This window comes from Geospiza fortis, unplaced genomic scaffold (genome assembly GCF_000277835.1).
Source record: "Geospiza fortis unplaced genomic scaffold, GeoFor_1.0 scaffold42, whole genome shotgun sequence".
In the NCBI taxonomy this organism is placed as follows: domain Eukaryota; kingdom Metazoa; phylum Chordata; class Aves; order Passeriformes; family Thraupidae; genus Geospiza; species Geospiza fortis.
The window spans coordinates 18097-37085 of record NW_005054946.1 but is presented as its reverse complement, the minus strand read 5'-3'; the positions used below and the strand labels follow the sequence as shown (position 1 = coordinate 37085).

At 43.0% G+C, this 18989-nt stretch overlaps 1 protein-coding gene across 1 annotated transcript; it reads right to left on the bottom strand.

The window, feature by feature from the left end:
* Window positions 1–1554: 1554 nt before the first annotated feature.
* Window positions 1555–17536, bottom strand: LOC115949180 (Golgi phosphoprotein 3-like). Its single transcript, XM_031065630.1, has 4 exons — window positions 17433–17536; window positions 8179–8237; window positions 6531–6626; window positions 1555–4012 (listed from the first exon to the last, which is right to left on the bottom strand). Exons 1-4 carry the CDS (start codon window positions 17534–17536, stop codon window positions 3588–3590), a joined length of 684 nt encoding a protein of 227 aa, XP_030921490.1. The 3' UTR covers window positions 1555–3587.
* Between the last annotated feature and the right edge of the window lie 1453 nt (window positions 17537–18989).

Below are 18989 nucleotides of genomic sequence, written 5' to 3'. Positions count from 1 at the left end.
AATTTCACCTATAATCCTGCTTCTAATCTGGCCACTGCCTTTGTGCTTACTATGCGTAATGCCACTGTTTACGTTATCCACCCCATCATTAGGGATTATATAATGAAAAAACAGTGCTCTATCCTTCAGAACATAGAGTGTGGGCACGAAAGGTGATCGAAAAGTAGCAAACAGTAAACTTAGAATCCTGCATCACTAGAGAACAACTAGGATTCATTTGTGAAAGCAATACTATTAATGCCCAAGATGTGTGTCTAGACACTGAACAGAGTATTTGCCACATCGAAATTCATCCAGTCACTGATCAGAAAACTGTGCTCGTATATACTGGTAAAGGTTGTGTGTGCCTGAGAACTGCTTGTGCTGCTGTAAAAATTGATAACGATGTTATTTTGTCTAGTAGAAATCATTCCAATTTTTGTATTTGTAATTTTGTTAAGATTATCGGATGTGATTTTTCGTACTTGGCCCCAGTGACATCCCACCAGATGATTAAAACCAATTACACAATGTATCACAGACTGTCACCTACTCCTATTGGAATGGACCTCACATTGGTAAAACAATTAATTAAGCACCAAGATCTACTGGGGATCTTGAGGGAAATCCAAGAAAGTGGAAAGAAAACCTTAATTACTGTCCAACATGATACAAAAGAAATAACCAGAATTCTGCAAAGAATAAAACAAAATGCAGATCATCACTGGTGGGATGTGATCTTTGGGTGGTCACCAAGTGCAAATGGAATCTTTAATTTTCCAGGGTAGAAATCCATTTTGATTTAGGTGGAATGTACATCTTTGAGTTAAGTCTGTAGCTTGCTGTTTAGTCTGACTGCCTGTTCTCGCAAAGGGCCTGTGCTTGGAGGGACTGCTTCAGCCGAAGGACAAGAGATAAGGGGGGTGGAGGAGGGCAGACAGAGCAGGGCAACCTGACCCGGGAGTTCCTTCTGAAGAATTAGTGGCAAGTGTCACTTGAAATCAGTGGAATGAATACGTAGGAATCTATTGTGAAATTGCATGCATATGTATTTGAGAGGGAGATAAAAGGAGATCTGGAGTTCCCAGAGGTACGCATGTCATTTTAGGGGAACAATTCCCACATGTGTCCAGTGCTGTAATAAACATATCGGCTTTACAACTTTCACCAAAGTTGTGGAGTTTTGCTTATCTCCGCAAAACACCATGCTAAGCAGTTCTTGGAACATGTAAACTAGTTTGGGGAAAAGTTTAAGTATGCATAATTGTTTATGAATATGCAGTAGGCTGATGCAATAGAAAAGGTATGTAAAGGGTGTCTCCGAAATAGCAGGTGTGCTCTTGGTGGAATGCCAAGAACCCGGCTGTTAAACTTTGCTTTATTTTTGAAGCCTATTGTCCTTTATTAAACTTTTAAATTTTACAAGGAGAGCGAACCTCTTTTTTCCCAAGACTAACACAGCAACTTTCATTTTTCCCCCACTTAATCACATTTTAAAAATGTTTGAAAGAAAATGTCCAAGTTCATGCCCAAGCTCCTCAAAGTTTTAAACACAGCATCTTACAGCTAGGAAAACACTGTTTATCTTTTTATTTGTAAACCAAAGTTTGAAATACCTTACATTATACTTTAATTTTTATAAAGAAACATAATTCAAGACCCGAAAGAACAATGTGCCACTAAAAGTTAAGGACTATATCTTTTACATCTTTATTTTAAAAAAGGTTCTATAGGTATGATGAATTTAAGTTGTATTTTCAAGTCAACTACCTAAGCATTTAAATTATTTAAAATTAAATGCAAATTTGGAAGTCCAGTCACAGATGACTCTGTAGAGTTCTGCTCAAGATAGAGGAGGCCTACCTATGGCAGACACAACTGAACACTCACAAGTTAACTCAGTCTGACCCAGCCACGAATCCTGCAGATCTGAGTGACACTGCTGATTAAGTTTGATCTACTTAATATAAACTCTCTCTTTCTAAGAAGAATATTAACTAAAGCTTTCAGTTAAGCAATAAAACCTTTCTAATTAGCAACAACAACCAAAAAATTACATTCTTGGTCTGTTTCAGGCACTTTTAAGATCATAGTTTATTTGCTGCAGGTAAAAAGCTAGTATACAGATTAAGGGATCTCCTAAATTTCAACCCTCAAATTATATACCATCTAGTATTCTTACTCTGAATATTAACAAAAAAAAAAAGTTTCTAGACACCTGTAAGCCCCACCATAAATCTTCATTGTTATGAGGAAAAAAATACATAGATTGATGCATAATTTATTCAATGCATATTTGCACTGTGAAACAAATGGGAGATAACAAGCAGTGGCAAAAAGACAATTAATTTTTTAAAAGACAAAGTCTTATATATATATATTTTTTTTTACAATAGTGTGCTAATCAGCATAATTTTATATAAAAGAATAATATATAGCACAGCATCCCATTAGAGAAATTTTAATAATCTGAGCTGCAGTCATTACTTGCTAACCATTTAAATGCAACACCTACTAGAACTTTTTGTTTTTAAAGTGTAAAATAGATTGAGAAGTTTGAGACAAATAATTTGTGTGCAAACAAACATAAAAGCTGCAGTCAAGAATTGTGCTGGTCACAAGTCTCTTCCATAGAAAAGGGGAAAAGAAGAGAAGAAAAAAAATTACAAATTATGATATGATGATGGAAAGTAGTCTCATTCTATACAGTAATTCTCAAAGACAGTGCAGAGACTTAGAATACCTGGATGGCAAAATGTAGACACTGGAACCAAACAGCTTTCACATACATGCTCTTTATAGGAGGCTTTTTTTTCCATCAAATGGCTGATGGCAAATCAGGGGCACCAAGTATAAAACTTGCAAAATACTAAGATGGGGCAGTTGTTAATTTACAATTTGAACTATATATAGAATATAATGGAATGCATCCCATCCCAAAATGGGTTTATGAAAAAACTGGACCTTTCAACACTAGCCTTATGACTCAGATATCATTTTAATGTAAACATAAGTATGCAAGAGACTTTATTGAAAAGTAAAATTTATGGGTCATTTTACAGGAACTATTGAAAAAGCTGCTTAATGGCATTTTTGCTGTTAATTTTGTTAGATATAATTGAAACAACATCTGTATATAAAATGTCCTGACAGATACTTCACCATGAAGCTTTGGTGATTTTAAAAGGCCCTTCTTCAATCTGTTAGGAGTTGTACTGCAGAAGCACTGACGCATGCACACATCTCTGTCAGCTGAGAGTAGTGATCCAACTGCCTGCACATTTCCTTCTTGAGGTATTTTCCATGTTAAACCACTTTAATAACAGTAAGATGAAAAATACACTAAACGAAGTATTTCAAATAACTCAAAACTGAATAGGAATTACAATGCCAATATGGCAGTAAATTTTTTTTCTGTTGTTTTTAAATGGGAAGGTCTCTTGTACCAGCAGAATCCTGTATACAGATAGAGAAGGAGGGAATTCACCACATGATTTCTGTTAAACAAGAGTTGATTCATCATGTGAGAAGGTACAAATTACAGAAAACATTAAAGAGAAACAATGGGTTTACATGAAAGAAGAGAGAACACTTTGGTCTGAATGCAGTTATTTTGTGAAAGCTGCTACAACAGCCCATAGAACCTCATTCATGTTGGCTTTCATACATTCAACCTCAGGGTCTAAATCTAGAAGCTGCCGCACTCTCTTTGTGGCTAAATCATACTGCTCATCCAGAAGGGGGGCAAAAGCATTCTCCAGAACATCTGAGGCATGGGCTAAATAAACAAGTGCTAGCAAGCGCTTCTCCATGCGGTGAGGGTCGTTCACCCATTTGTCAAGAACTGCTTCTTGAACCTTCTTAATGAGGCGCTGCTTGATATTGTTGTTGGTGAGAGGATGTGTAGTCATGTCAAAAAGAAGGAAGTTTTGTTTTTCTGTGGTCAGTACACCTTTTTCTACTAGATTTTTTGCTAACCGTTCGCGGACATTTCGCAATTGATAATGCAACTTCAATGGGTTCCATGTTTCACCTAAAAAAAAAAAAAAAACAAGGAAAAAGGCAAGAGTCAGGCAAAGTTTAAACTGCATTATTACAGTGATTGTCTCCTCTGTCCACTGCAGAATGAGCTGTCAAATTAATATAGCTTAATTACACTAAGATATTGTACCCATGTCAGTATTTAAAGTTTGTACAAAAAGCTACTAAGCCATGTGTCCTGGGTTGTAAGATATGTGTGTATTCAATTTCCCATCTGTTAGAGGTGGGGCAATTATCTAAATAACTGCTAATTGGGAAGTGTTCTTTATCTCTTCCACAACCAATCCTCCCTCTGGGGAGATATTGTCTGTTAATGGGCCATTGAGTCTCACTGCATGACTGATAAAATTACATCATCCCATTGTGAGAAGCTCGGCTCAGGGGGAGGAGCCAAGCATTCCTACCTGGATATAACCTGAGATTTTGGAATACCAGAAGGAGCCTTTCCTCACTGGATTCCAAGAGGAGCAGCTTTCTTCTCCACTGGATTCCCAGAGGAAGACCAGGCCCATCTACACCACCTCTGGACCTTCCGAGGAAAACGACACCCTACTACAGGATCACTGCTTCAACAGAACAACATCTGTCACTCCAGGAGGACTGCAGCCACCATTTAATCGGACTGCTACCAACACACTGACCCACAGGGTGTCAGGTCATATTCTGACTCTGTCAGTAGGTTTGTTTGGGTTTTTTTTGTAATATTGCATTTTTATTTTTAATATTAAAGAAGTGCTATTCCTCTTCCCGTATCTTTGCCTGAGAGCTCTTTAATTTAAATACTATAATAATTCTGAGGGAGGGGGTTTACATTTTCCATTTCAAGGAAGCCTCCTGCCTTCCTTAGCAGACACCTGTCTTTTCAAACCAAGACACCATGTCTTGATTAGGGATATGATAAATAACCACTCTTGTACTGAAGGGAAAGAAAAAACCCCACAAACCCCCCAAACAAACCACCAAACAAAACATCGCACACAGCTATGAAGAAAGAGTTAAAAAAAAAATGAGCATCTCCTCTAATCTTGTCCATTAGTCTACTTCCAGGCTTTTATCAAATCAGAAGCTGGAAGAAGCATCATTGCCATTATTTCTGCCACAGGGATAAGCAACACCTGCACTATATGTCCTACTAATTTCTCTATTTCTTCATGTTTACATTATTTTCTTCCTTTCTGCCCCCACTGGATGAAACAGTAACATGCACTGTGTGAGTGTAGGTGTGTACATTACACACAGGCACATGTTGGACACAGGCTTTGATATTTCAATAAAAATTTTCTATATTTTTTTTTGTAAAGGCAGGAGAACTGGGTACTTCAATGTGTGTGCTTAGAGGAGGGAATTGTAAAAGCACAAAATCAGCATCAACAACTACTGAGAAAGCTAAGGTTGCCAGCTGAAAAATTGTTTGCTCCTGGTGGGTTAATACAATGCTTATTCTTCAAAACCCACTGGCCTACGGAACTGCACAATGTTTATTCTGCAGGAAGAAAAACTGGAAAGCAACCAGCCCAGTTGTGCCAACTTTTACCAGTTCACCAGGTGGTCAGGTATGATTTTGGGGTTGTTGACCACCAGAAACCACCAAAGAGACCCCCAGGACAGAAGAATGTATGCGTAATGGGGAGGGAACATATGATAATGATTTTAGGGAAATGGTTATCATATGTGTGTTTATTCCAGGAAAATCAATGAATATGTATGTAAAATACAGTATATAAACAGGAGCTTTTTCTGTACTCAGCATGCACAATTTTCAGAGGAGATATTCCCTTGTGCATCCAGCCTAATAAAGAATTCCTGCTTCTTAATGCTACATTGGTGTTAAGGAGGTTTTTTTCTACTGATTTTTGGTAAGAGTTTTGGCAACTTCAGATAGGACCTACTCTTGGATTTCAACTGATCTGAGGGATCGCAGGACCCCCTGCTGGCACTGACATATTGTTGGGGAGAACATGCAATCCTTGGACCAAAGGTAATCAGAGCAAGACCCCTGGTAAGAAAAAGGCATTCTTTACTTTAAAGGTGTTAACCTGCGCATAAGGTGCAACAAAAGCTTCACAGGGTTAAGTTTAAAGGTACCTAAAGTGGGAACAGGGAAGGTTTTTTCTAGGAGCTGCTAAATAGTAATTGGTTTGGAATACCACATGGTTCAAATGGGGAATGGATCATCGAGTGAAGAGGGGGCATTCTGGAAAAATCCCCCCTGGGATGCATCTTAAAACACTGGGGAAAATTGTGGGAGGACTTGTCTTGGTTTGAAAGACAGGTGTCTGCCAAGGAAGGCAGGACCCTCCCTTGGAATGGAAAATATGACCCCCTTCACTCCAAATTATTATAATTTTGAAATGAAGGGGCTTTCAGGTAAAGATATGAGAAAAGAAAGAACATTTCTTTACTATTCTTTACTATTACGTATAAGAAGGCAAACAAAAACAACAATGGCAGCAACAACAAACAAAACCAGAAACCCATTAACAGCCTTGTCTTGGCTGCCAAGCACCTTCCCTCTGGTGTAGTTCTGGTCACAGCCGGCAGAGGCGCTGGTGGCTCCCCAGCCGGGCAGGAAGGTGCGATGATTCTCTCACAGCTGCAGAGGGGGACTGTGGCTCAGGTTTGGCCATCTCTCACGTGGACAATGGTGGGGGTGCCAGCAGAAGGGATGGGAAAAGGGCTTCCTTTACAAACACACAGGGGCAGCCGATCCTGGTGCCCTCTCTGGATGGTAAAAGGAGCTGTAGCAGGAAACCTCGGAAGCAGCAAGCTGGAATGGCCGGAACGAGAAAAATCCCAGAGTGGTAGATGAGATGTATCAGAATCTCCGCAGCTGTAGCTGAAACTGTGGAGTGTCCCAGCAGGCAGGGGATGAAAGGCTACAGTGTAGCAAAAACCCCGGAGCAGTGGCAGAGAAACGGCAGGGGCTGGGCAGTGGCAGCCTGGCTCCTGAACACAACAGGGACAGGCTCCTCAGGATTTCTCAGTGGCGCTGGCTGGCCCCTGGGTCCGGGCTGAGTGGAGGGGGGCAGCCCCCAGCAGGAAATGAGGGTGTTCTTGGGTGCTGGCACGGCACGCACTGGCGCTGGGCTTCCCAACAGCAGAGCAGCAGAGAATTAAGCCGGCAAGCCCAGTCACAGTGCCGAAGCAAAAGAAACAAAAAGAAACAGTCAAAACCCACAGAAGCAGCAGTATCCCTGGTCAGAGATACCAGCTGCATGGCCAGTCGAACAGCCTGCCCGGAAGGAAGGGGCTGCCCCTGGCTCCGCCCTCATCTCTCTCCCAAAACCCCGGCCTGACTCCCCACTCATCTTGATATTCCCAGAGACAGGGAAGATGGGAGGGGAGGGGGAGAGGGGGCAGCAGCCACCCCAGAAACAAGAAAAAAACCAGAACAAAATCTCCCAAAATGATATGGGATAACAAACCATACCTAAGACAGGACCCTTCACTCAGAAACAATTGGTTGAGTATTGTAATAGTTGGTAGCTGAAGTATACTTTGACATTTAGTATTGTAATAATTGGTGGCTGAAGTACACTGGCAATTTGTAAAGAAGGGGGACATTGGAAAAGGTCAGGGGAAATCAGACAGGAAACCAAAACCTGGCTCTTCAAACCATCAAGCTCATGTCCTTAAGCAAAGATGAAGAATTTCCCTGAAGGGGATCAAGGGAATCATCCTCAGCTGAGCCTCTAGTTACATTATTGCTGGGGAATGAAAATGTAAATTTTAAAATTGATACAGGAGCAGCTTATTCGGTACTGAATACATGCAGAGGAAAATTTAGCTTGGAACCGGTAAGTGTTGTGGGTGTGACACAGAGGACAGAGAACAGGCCTTTTATACAACCATTGCTATTTAAATTAAGAAAATGGTGGGGGACGCACCAATTCTTGTATAAGCCTGAATGTTCAATCCCCTTGTTGGGGAAAGATTTATTGTGAAAATTGAATGCTCAAATAACTTTCCAGGATGGGGAAATACAAATTCAAATACCCAAATCAAAAGCCGTTGAGGCAAAGATTTTTGTGTTACAGGAATTAAATGAGGTAGAAGAAATCCCAGAGGAGGTAGAGAATGCTGTAACTCTACTGGCATGGGCAACTGAGATGCCTGGATGATCAAATGTGGCCAAATCAGTGAAGATTACTCTCAAACCTGAGGCCAGACCAGCAACGTGAAAACAATATCCTATTAAGTAGGCAGTCTTGACAGCACTGAAAGAGGAATACAAATGGTTCACAGTGCTCAATTTTAAGGATGCCTTTTTCTATAGTACTTCTTGACTCAGATAGTTAGAAATTGTTTGCTTTTGAGTGGGAGAATCCAAACGCTGGATGGAAGATGCAACTAACATGGACTGTGCTACTCCCGGGCTTCAAAAGAGCCCCACTATATTTGGCAATCAGTTGGCAAAAGAAATTGGAAAGGTGGAAAATCTAGACAGAACTTTACTACAATGTGTAGATGATATTCTGCCAGCAACCAAGACTGAAAGGAAGTGCCTCGATGCTACTGTAAGCCTGTTAAATTTCTTGGGATAATCTGGATAGAGGGTGTCAAAGCAAATGGCAAAAATAGGCAAAGAAGCAGTAATATATCTTGGTTTTGAGACCTTGCAGGGAAAAAGAAGCTTGGGAAGCAGCTGAAAAGAAGCCATTTGCCACACTCTGGAGTAAAGGACTATAAGAGTTCTACAAGCCTTCTTAAGTATGGCCGGATGGTGTCAGTTATGGATAGCCAATTATGGGGTACTGGTGAAACCCTTGTATGATCCTGCACTGAAAAATACTTGGTATGGACTCCTGATAATCAGAGGGCCTTTAAATCCCTAAAAAGACCCTAAATGGCAACCCCTGCACTGGGACTCCCAGACTGAACCAAACCATTTGAGTTATTTGTGCATGAAAGGATGCACCTGGCACTAGGGGTACTGGCACAGCATTTGAGGTACTTTTCCCAACAACTGAAAAATGTGAGTAAAGGATGTCCCGGATACTTGAGAGCAGTGGTAGCTGCAGAGCTTTGAATTCAGGAAGCACAAAAGCTGAAATGAGCCCCACATGGTAACAACTGGTTTGGAACAAAAAGGAAGACATTGTATATAGCCAGCAGGATGCTGAAATACCAAGTTGCCCTATTGGAGCAATACAATGTTGAGCTTAAGGTAACCACTACTTTGAACCCAGCCATGTTTCTTCAGGCTTCAGAAGAAGCCCAGAGACCTTTGTGCCATGACTGCCTGATAATCATTGAACAAGTGTGTTCTGGCAGACCATATCTCAAGAGTGATCCCATCCACGACCTGGAACTGGACCTGTACACTGGTGGGAGTAACATGGTACAAAATGGAAGATGGGCAGCTAGGTATGCAGTGGGTATCTCGACCCAGGTAACAGAAGCCCAGGCTTTACCTTTTAACATATCCACACAAAAAGCAGAATTAATGACCTTACACTGAGTGCTAGAAATCACAGACGGAAAAAGGATAAACATCTGGATCAATTTAAAATATGTTTTTGGAATAATACATGCACATGGAGCCATATGGAAGGAATGGGGATTGTTATCAGCACAGAGGTCTCCTACTGAGTACAAAGAAGAAATTAGTCAACTACTACAGGGTGTGCAGAAGCCAAAAGAAGTGGCCCTGATGCCCTTGTAAAGCCCATCAGTTTGGAGACTCCCCATTTAATACAGGGAATCAGTTAGTTAACAAAACAGCTAAAGAGGTTACTGAACAAGGTATCCTTGCATTAATACCTAGCAAAAAGTTGAATGTCCTGGAACAAAAACCAAATTATAGTACTCAGGACAGGCAGTTATCCCTATCATTAGAAGTTACAGAAAATCCCAGCAGATGATTGGTAACCTCATGTGGGCAGGTAATTGTACCTCCACAATTAATGTATAAGATAACAGAACTGAAACATCAGGAAACACATTAGGAAATCAAGAATATGGTAACTAGTTTACCAAGGAATGTAATAAGCAGAAAAAAGACAGAAATTAATAGATCCGTTATTGAAAAATATGGGGTTTGTTTGCAAGATAATCCCAAGAAAGGAAGAAGGTTGCCTCCAGGGCTAGTAAAACAGGGTAATTCACCAGGTGATTATTGCCAAATTGATTTTGCAGAATGGGGGCTGGTGCATTTTGGTATTGGTAGATACTTTTTCTGGATGGCCAAAAGCTTTCCCATGTTGCACCAACAAGCCAAGGGAAGTCGCAAAAGTTTTGCTGAAATTAATATTTAATACCACCGGGACTAACTCTTTTAAGTCTTAAAAGGCACATTGTTATCAACAGATCATTAGGACTAGACTTGCATGTACATCCTTTCCAACCAGGAGATATGGTGTGCCTCAGAACCTGGAATTTTTGACCAATCCAGGAGAAGTGGAAGGGACTATATAAAGTCCTCTTGGTAACCTATTGTGGTGGGGCATTCTTCCTCCCCCTCCTCCTTTCCAGGCTGCAGTGTGATCTGAGAAATGCTTGTTAGGCTTTGGCCTTGAAAACAGCACCTGAGCTCAGCTCTTTCTGAGCTTATCAGAAATACTGTCTGCTCCCAGGAATTCCTAACAAGCTCCTGTTTTCCTTATGACCAGCCTTGGAAAATATTCTTCTTGCCTGAATGGCATAACATTCTGTCTTGGGATGGTTTCCTATTCCCTGACCATCTGCTCTATGCCCTGAAATAGTTGCTGTAGCTTTAAGGTGGGTCCGGGGAAGGGGGGGAGCCTTGGGGCTCTTAGGCTCTGATGCCACTGAGACCACATGGAGTAAATGGATTGCCCTCATCACACAGTGTGCCCGTACTGGAAACCCAAACTGCCCTGGGATTTTGAAAATAATTACAAATTCGCCTGAAGGTGAAAACTTTGGTTTGACTGATAAAGAGGAGCAGGAACAAGAAGTGACACGGGCTGAGGAAGCACCACTGTACAACCAACTGCCACAAGAAGAAACACACTGCAGTCTTTTCACTGATGGTTCCTGTCACATTGTAGCAATGAACCAAAAGTGGAAAGCAGCTGTATGGAGCCCCACATGGCAGGTTGCAGAAGCTACTGAAGGAGAAGGTGGATCAAGCCAACTTGCTGAACTCAAAGCAGTCCAGTTGGCCTTGGACATTGCTGAAAGAGAGAAGTGGCCAAAGCTCTACCTCTACACTAACTCATGGATGGTAGCCAATGCTCTGTGGGGGTGACTGGGAAGCTGGAAAAAGGCCAATTGGCAGCGTAGGGGAAAACCAATCTGGGCTGCTGAAGAGTGGAAAGACATCACTGCCTGGGTAGATAAGCTACCTGTGAAGGTCTGTCATGTGAATGCTTATGTCCCCAAGAGTCAGGCTAATGAGGAGGACCAAAACAATGAGCAGGTAGATCAGGCTGAAAAAATAGAGGTGTCACAGATAGGTTTGGATTGGCAACACAAGGGAGAGTTGTTCCTAGTTCGATGGGCCCATGATGCCTCAGGCCATCAGAGCAGAGATGCCACCTATAAGTGGGCACGAGACCGAGGGGTGGATTTGACCATGGACAGTATCTCCCAGGTTATCCATGACTGTGAGATGTGCGCTGCAATCAAGTAGGCCAAGTGAGTGAAACCCCTGTGGTATGAGGGAAAATGGTCCAAATATAAGCATGGGGAGGCCTGGCAGATTACATCACACTGCCCCAAACCCTCCAAGGCAAGTGTTACATGCTCACAACAGTAGAAGCCACCACTGGATGGTTGGAGACCTACCCTGTGCCTCACGCTACTTCCCAGAACACCATCTTGGGCCTTGAAAAGCAAGTCCTTTGGAGGCATGGTACCCATGAGAAAATTGAGTCTGACAAGGGGACTCATTTCAAGAACAGCCTTATCAGCACCTGGGCTAGGGAACATGGCATTGAGTGGGTGTACCATATTCCTTATCATGCACCAGCTGCTGGCAAAGTTGAGTGGTGCAACCGACTACTAAAAACCACCTTGAAGGCACTGGGCTGGGGGACTTTCAGAAACTGGGGGATGCATTTAGCAAAGGCTACCTGGTTGGCTCCACTAACTGAGCAGGCCCTGCCTAATCCAAACCCCTGCATACAGCAGATGGAGACAAGGTTTCGGTGGTACATGTCAGAGGTTTGTTAGGGAACAATGTTTAAATTAATTCTGCCTCGAGTAAAGACAAACCCATCCGTGGGGTTTTCTTTGCTCAGGGACCTGGTTGCACTTGGTGGGTAATGCAGAGGGACAGGGAAACACATTGTGTACCTCAGGGGGATTAGATTTTGGGTGAGAACAGTTTGTAATGTTGGAATGCCTACGTACCACTGCTTGCTGAATGTCACTGCCACTATTTGTATATAGTTATATGGATATATGTATAGATGTGTGTGTTTAGAGGTGAAGTGTATTAATTTGGGCATTAAGCAGACAACATGGAATAAGGGGTGGAATGTCTTGGAGTGGTCTGGTCTATGCTCAGAAATGGTTGCTATAGCTTTAAGGTGGGTCCAGGGAAGGGGGAAGCCTTGGGGCTCTTAGGTGGGCTTTTTTCAAAGCCTCACTCTCAGGTGTCTGTGGTGCCATGTGGCACTAGCTTAGGCAAGAATGTTTTTTCCCTTTCCCTGGCCTTGGAGACTGCGATGGCAATCCTTCAGCAGTTTTTTTTTTTTCCTTGAACTGTTCAGTTTGGTTTTGATCCGAGATCAGAGAGAACAATCGACAGGAGATGAATCAGCTGGGGACTGGTGGGACAGTGAGGGGCCGCTCTGGCCAGGCCCCAGACCTTGGAACAGCCGAACCAACAAGAGAAAGGACACTGAATCCACCAGCTTCATCTGCTGTGAAGAGGGCACCCACACCAGAGATTCACCAGGTTCTCATCTGTTTTGCCTGAGCTGCTGTGTGAGCCCTTTGGGTTTTTTTCCTTCCCTGAGACTGGAGCTGGTGCCATTTTTTTTCTCCCCACCATATGGCCAGACATTGTGAGGTTTTTTCTTTCCCTGCCATTTTGGGGTTTTTTGTTCTGGTGAGTGTGTGGGTAAGTTCTGAAAATTCAATATCTAGCATTTATTAATCTTTTTTTCCTGTGCCGTGTGGGGACTCTGTCAATAAACAGTTGGTTTTTCCACTTTCATCCACTAATTTATTTTTTTTTTAAATTGGTGGAAAGGGATTGTTGGAACGCTTTTCTTTAGAGGAAACACTCATTTCCAGAGTGTTTTTCTCCTAAATTTGTCTTTAAACCAAGACACATTGCTGTTCTCACACTTTCAAAGAAAGCGACGACTCAAACTATGACCAGGATAAAACATTGTTACAACTAAAGCCCACTCTCTTGCAACCCTAGAAACAGCGGTCCAAAAGGAGACCCTTTGAGCTCTCCTGGAATGCAGCAGGCTCTGACCAGCAACCTCCCTCTGAGTGGGACACCTCTCAGAGCCAGGAAACCCTCAGGTTTGCTATACTTGGAGGACCACCGAAAAAATGTATCCTGGGCCAATATCCTCACTTTTTGAGGCCAGATCCTTCACCCATTGGGAGATGCAAAAGGATCCGAAGTGAGTATTTCACTGACCTCTGAGGGGAATTTTTCACAGATACCTTCCTTGCACTGACTGGTTCTGCCTGGGTGCATGCCCCTGTGCATATGCTATAGCAAAGCTGAGAGAAATACTGCTTTCTTAGATGTTTAAGTACCTCAGATACTCAAGTAAGTTAGGCCTGTCAGTAAGGTTAAGTTATAGTTATAAAATTACTTAAATGCTTCTAAGTGTTGTTGCTAAGTTGTTAAACAACTAATAAGCTAAGTGTTGCTAAGTGTTCTTCTGCTGAGTTGCTACGTATAACTTCAAAGTTATAAGTTAACTGCTGTTAAGCGTTATTCCTCTGTTAGATTGTTACAGTTAAGCTATAAATTAAGTTATAGGTTAAGTTAGGTATAAGTTAAGTGTTTTTCCTATGTTAAATTGTTAGGCTTAAGGTGTAAGTTAAGTTAAAGTACTGCTAAGTTTGACTGTTATTAAATTTCTAGGCCATGTTCCTTTTTATCCCTGCCCATACTCTTTTGACACACACAGCCCCCTAGATAGTTCTCAGTTCATTTCTGGTTTGATTGCCTAGATTTTGTTTGGTTTTGTTGTTGCTTGTTTTCCTTTGTTGTGCCTTAGCTGTCTTGTAAGTAATAGAGTCAATCTTGCCAATGAACTTGTCATGTTTTGTTGCTTAATATTAAATCTGACTTTTGCTCATACTCTTGCCGGCGATTTTGTAAGCGATTACAAACTCTCATCCATAACACCTACACTGCACTCAAGGTAGAAGGATTCAAGCACTGGGTTCATCACACATGGGTAAAGCAATCACATATTGTGAACTGGTGGATAATCCTTTATGCATGAAAATATGAAGGAAACAAGATTAACTAACACTGGGAAGTTTTCTATTTTATTTCTCATGGGGAGAATTTGTATTACTTGGTTTTTGCTTAGAGTTTTGTAACAGGTTGATTACCAATACCAACCTCTGCAGAAAATCCAGTTCTGGGGGGTGTCTTAGTCAGCAATCTGACAAAAATATGGGAACACATGTGGGAAGGAAATAGTACCCATGCCAATTGGACAGGGATAGAAGGAGAATAAAATGGACACATAAGAATGATACTCTTGATAATTGTAGTATCTCAAATTCGGATCTGAAAATAATTTCAGGAACTATTTATCGGCTGACAGATTGCACTAATACACCTTGGGGATGTCAAATACCAGAAGTATGGAATAGACCTCAAACAGGACAATGGGAATATATACAGCCAGTTCAGTGGTGTCCAAACTGGGAAGCGAGTCCAGGCCTCCCAAAGGACCCCTTACAGGTAGATATAAAATATCCTGATTTAATAAGATCAAGGCAAAAGGATCCAAGGACAAAGGAAAAGTGGAATTGCACTCAAATATACACTTGTGCTAGTACGAATCCTGAGGTACAGCAGCTTATGGCTGTGGTCCAGGCTCTAAGGTTGGGATGTGTTTGTAGAAATTATTATACCTTTCTTAATGACACCTGGTCTCACCTAACAAACAACGAGACTTGGAGAGATCTAGACTGCCAGCAGGACACAGTAAAATCATTAGGACAAACAGTATGTGTAGGAAGTAATGGAATTTGGACCACACATTTGCCCTTGGGAGAAGCAAGAGTGCAATGGACACTGAGAGCATTATGTCCCTTGCGGAAGGAGTCACCCTTGGGAACCTGACTATGGAGGGAAGTTAAATGTGACGAAACTTGGAAACATCCCAGTATGGGAACTATAGTGGGCTGGATTTTAGAATCCATCTTTACTCTTCAAATATCTACCTTTAGGAACAGACTAGTCATACAAATTTTGACTCTACAAATGGAAACTTTAGTGAATACAACTCAATTGGGGTTGTAGCAGGATGTTCCCCTACCACAGGAGGGTTTATCTGTTCTGCCTATCAGCTGGTGGGATAGCTCAGGGCATCTCCCCCCTCACATGAATTTGCTAATTGGTGAAATAACACAATCAGGACATCTGTCTGCTAGTGAGTTATTTCTGGTGCCATGAAGGTGGCATTCCCAGTTGACAATAAATAGCTTGCCTTGAGAGTGAGATTGAAGGAAGATAAGCTTGAATTTCTGACTGACAGACACTTCACTTTACAAACTATAAAAGCTACACAAAACTTTCACAAAGCAGATGTCTTCTGCACATGCCCTGGAAAAGTGTGGGGCTTTTCCCTGAAGTTGGGACACCTATGTCGAGGTTACTTTTCCAGAGGTTGAATGAAAGGACTCTATATGTGTACCCCATCATCAATTGGTGGTAAGTTACATTGACTCCTAATCTTTACTATTTATTTGCTAGCTGTAATATAGGTACCCTTATGTTGTGCACTGTTTTATGCAATCTACTAGTAGTTCTTTGTTTTTAACTTGTGCAGTAAGTAACTCTGTTTAAGGCCTTTTGTCTGTTAATCTTCTGTCTATTCAATAAATAACTCATTTTTTAATACACCTGATCAGCCATTCTTAAAAACTTGTAAGCCAGAGTGATTTAGGTGCAGGTCACCTGAGTAAAGCTGCTGCCAAAAATCTGAACCGAAGGCCGGGCTGGTCTAAAGGCTCTCACTCGATCTATAACAAGGGTTTACTGCAATAAAGGAACAATTGCAAGACTCGCTTTAGACCTATTGCTGTTACAGGAACATGGAATATGTGGTTATGTGAATTTAAACAATACTTGTTGTGTGTACATTCTAAATGTGACTGATAAATTGGATGATCAGATAGAGAGGATAAAATTGGTTGCTGCATCTTGCAGAGAATTAAGGGCAGGATTAGAAAGCAAATGGTTGAATAAAATATTTAAAGACTTGGATTTTTTCTGATAGGTTGGTTGACCTCATTCTTGCAAAGTATAATTGTGATCACAGTAATAATTGTGATTAGGATACTTGCTTTAAGCTGCATAAAAACTGATTGCTAATGCAATGTGAGGAACTTATATGATGTTAGTAAAAAACCAAAGTGAGGCTTATGAAGGCTTGAAGGGAAGATTACCTTCAAAAGCCTCAAGGGAGGGAAATGTTGTGTGTTGTGGTGTGTTCAGTGTTCAATGGTTTGTTCTAATTCCCCTTTTTCATGTTCTGTTATTGGTTTTCCCCTTCCAGTACCCTGTCAGTCACTCTCTGACCCTGCCTGTATTCCTAGAACCTTCTACCCAGGGCAGAGGGTGATTGGTTTAGGAGCTGGAATCCCTCCCTTATTTTGTTACTATAGGTTTATCTATTATGTCTATTATCTGTAGTTTGTATTTGATTTGTCCAAGGACAGGTGCCTCCCCTACCCCTTTAAAACCCACCTGCCCCTGTCCCTCGGTGCCCTTTTTCTGTTGCACCCCCTCGGATTACAATAAACCAGGACTTCGCCACAGATTGAGGGTCGCTTCTTTTCCTTGTTGGCCGCAGCGGACTCTAGTCCTGTCCCAAGGAGACGTCTCGCCACTATAACGTGGGGGATCTCCTTAGGCGCTCTCCCTTGAGCTGAGGCTCCCGCGAGTGGGACAGTGCCCTGACAGGCTGCTGGCAGTGCTGGCTCCTAGCCGGGACGTTTGACTGTTAGGCAAGCACTGCTGCAGTTGGTGGCGCCCAACGTGAGGGCTGTGAAGAGCACCAGACCTCAAGGACAGGACTTTTGAGTCCTCTTGGCTGTCACAACACCCCCGTGGGAGCAGACCCTCGTTTTAGGGGGAGGCGCTCCGGGGGATTGGGACCAACAACCCCGAGCACCAGGGGCCGTGTCCTCCAACAAGGACCACCGTTCCAGGTTTTTCGTTCGCCCGCTCCGGCTTGGTGAGTTCTGTCTCTCCCCTGTCTTTTTAACCCTTTGCTCCCTACCATCGGAATTCTGGGGCGGTGAGGGACGCGTTCTCGCAGTCGTACGGCGCTTTTGACAGGGGCCGGGGGGGGAACCCTTTTTGCTTTTTTGTGCTTTCGCACATTTTTCTGTTACCAGAAACGGTGTGTTGTTGTGCTGCCCGTTATAACATCTAAGATGGGTGCAAGTCTTTCGGCAGCACAGAAAGAGGCTTTCTTCCAAATTGTGGGTACCCTTGTTGGGGGGGATTTTTCTATTAATAAAAAAGAGTTAAAAAAATTGGTTAAATGGGTTTTCTCTCAGTTTCCAAATGTCTCCCCTGAACATTTTAAAGATCTCCGTTTTTGGGAGACGGTTTCAAAAAAGTTAGAAAATTCGGCAAAGGCAGGGGAGACCTCTTTAACAAAAAATATGTATTGGGTTCTACAAATTAAATTAGCACTTCAAAAGAAGGAGAAACTGAGAGAACACCCCTGTTCTTCGCGTTCTGTCCCCAGTTCTTCCAGTCCCTCTGTCCCTAAATCTCATTCCTCCCCTGCTTCTCCTAAAAAACCTGGGATTCTGAGAAGGGCAGCCCGTGCCAGCACCATGCAGGGTGGTCATCAGTCCCCTGGCCCCTCTCAGAAGTCCCAATCCCCCCGCCCTGAAAGTCGAAGGGCCCAGACTTCTAGGGAGTCCTCTCCGTCCCTTTCTTCCTCGTTCCCAGTTTGTAAGTCCCCTGTTCGAAGGTCTCGTGTTAAGTTCAATCTCCCTCCACAAAATGGTTCCTGTGGAGCCCAAGATGGAGGGGACCTTGTGGCGCCAGAAGGGAATTGGCGGGAAAACGTTCCATCTTCTTCCCACAACCCCTTTTGGTCAAAGTCCAACCCTTTCTTTTCCCCAGGCACCTCCTCTTTCCATCCGCCCCTCCTCTTCTGCCGGCACCTCCCTGCGCTCCTCCCTCCTACCCTGCACCGCCCCCTGACTCCTCCTCTGGGGCGGGGACCTTACCAACTGACATCCCCGCCCAGTCCTCCAGTGGGTCCTCCAACCACGCCCCCTCCACTTCCGGTTCCCACGCCTCCACCTCCGGTTCCCACGGTCCGGGTTCTGGTTCCCACGCTCTGGGTTCTGGTTCCCAGGATCTGGGGCCCGGGGGGAGGAGGGGTGGAACCCGGAAGTCAGAGCCATTTCCCACCATTACAGCAGCTCCGGTCAGCTATCACCCAAGCATTGATGGGGCAACCCTCACCCAATGGACCCCTGTCCCTCACCATGCCATCAAAGAGCTCTGCAAGGCCCAGAAGGAGTACTCCCAGAAGAGCGAGTACTTCCGGGGGCTCCTGAAAGCCACCATAGCAGAGATGGTAGTCACCCCTGCAGATCTGTGCTCAATTTTCTCGTGCCTTCTTAACCCGACTGAGTTCACCATGTGGGAGAGGGCACGGGAAAAAAGAGTGGTGGATGTTCTCCCTTCCATTTGGGCAGATCCCATGTTAGCAAGTGATGCAGAGGGGGAAACGATTTCAAAACATCATATGTTGGGACAAGGACATTGGGTGGATGGGCATGCCCAGGCAAGAGACATACCATACGAG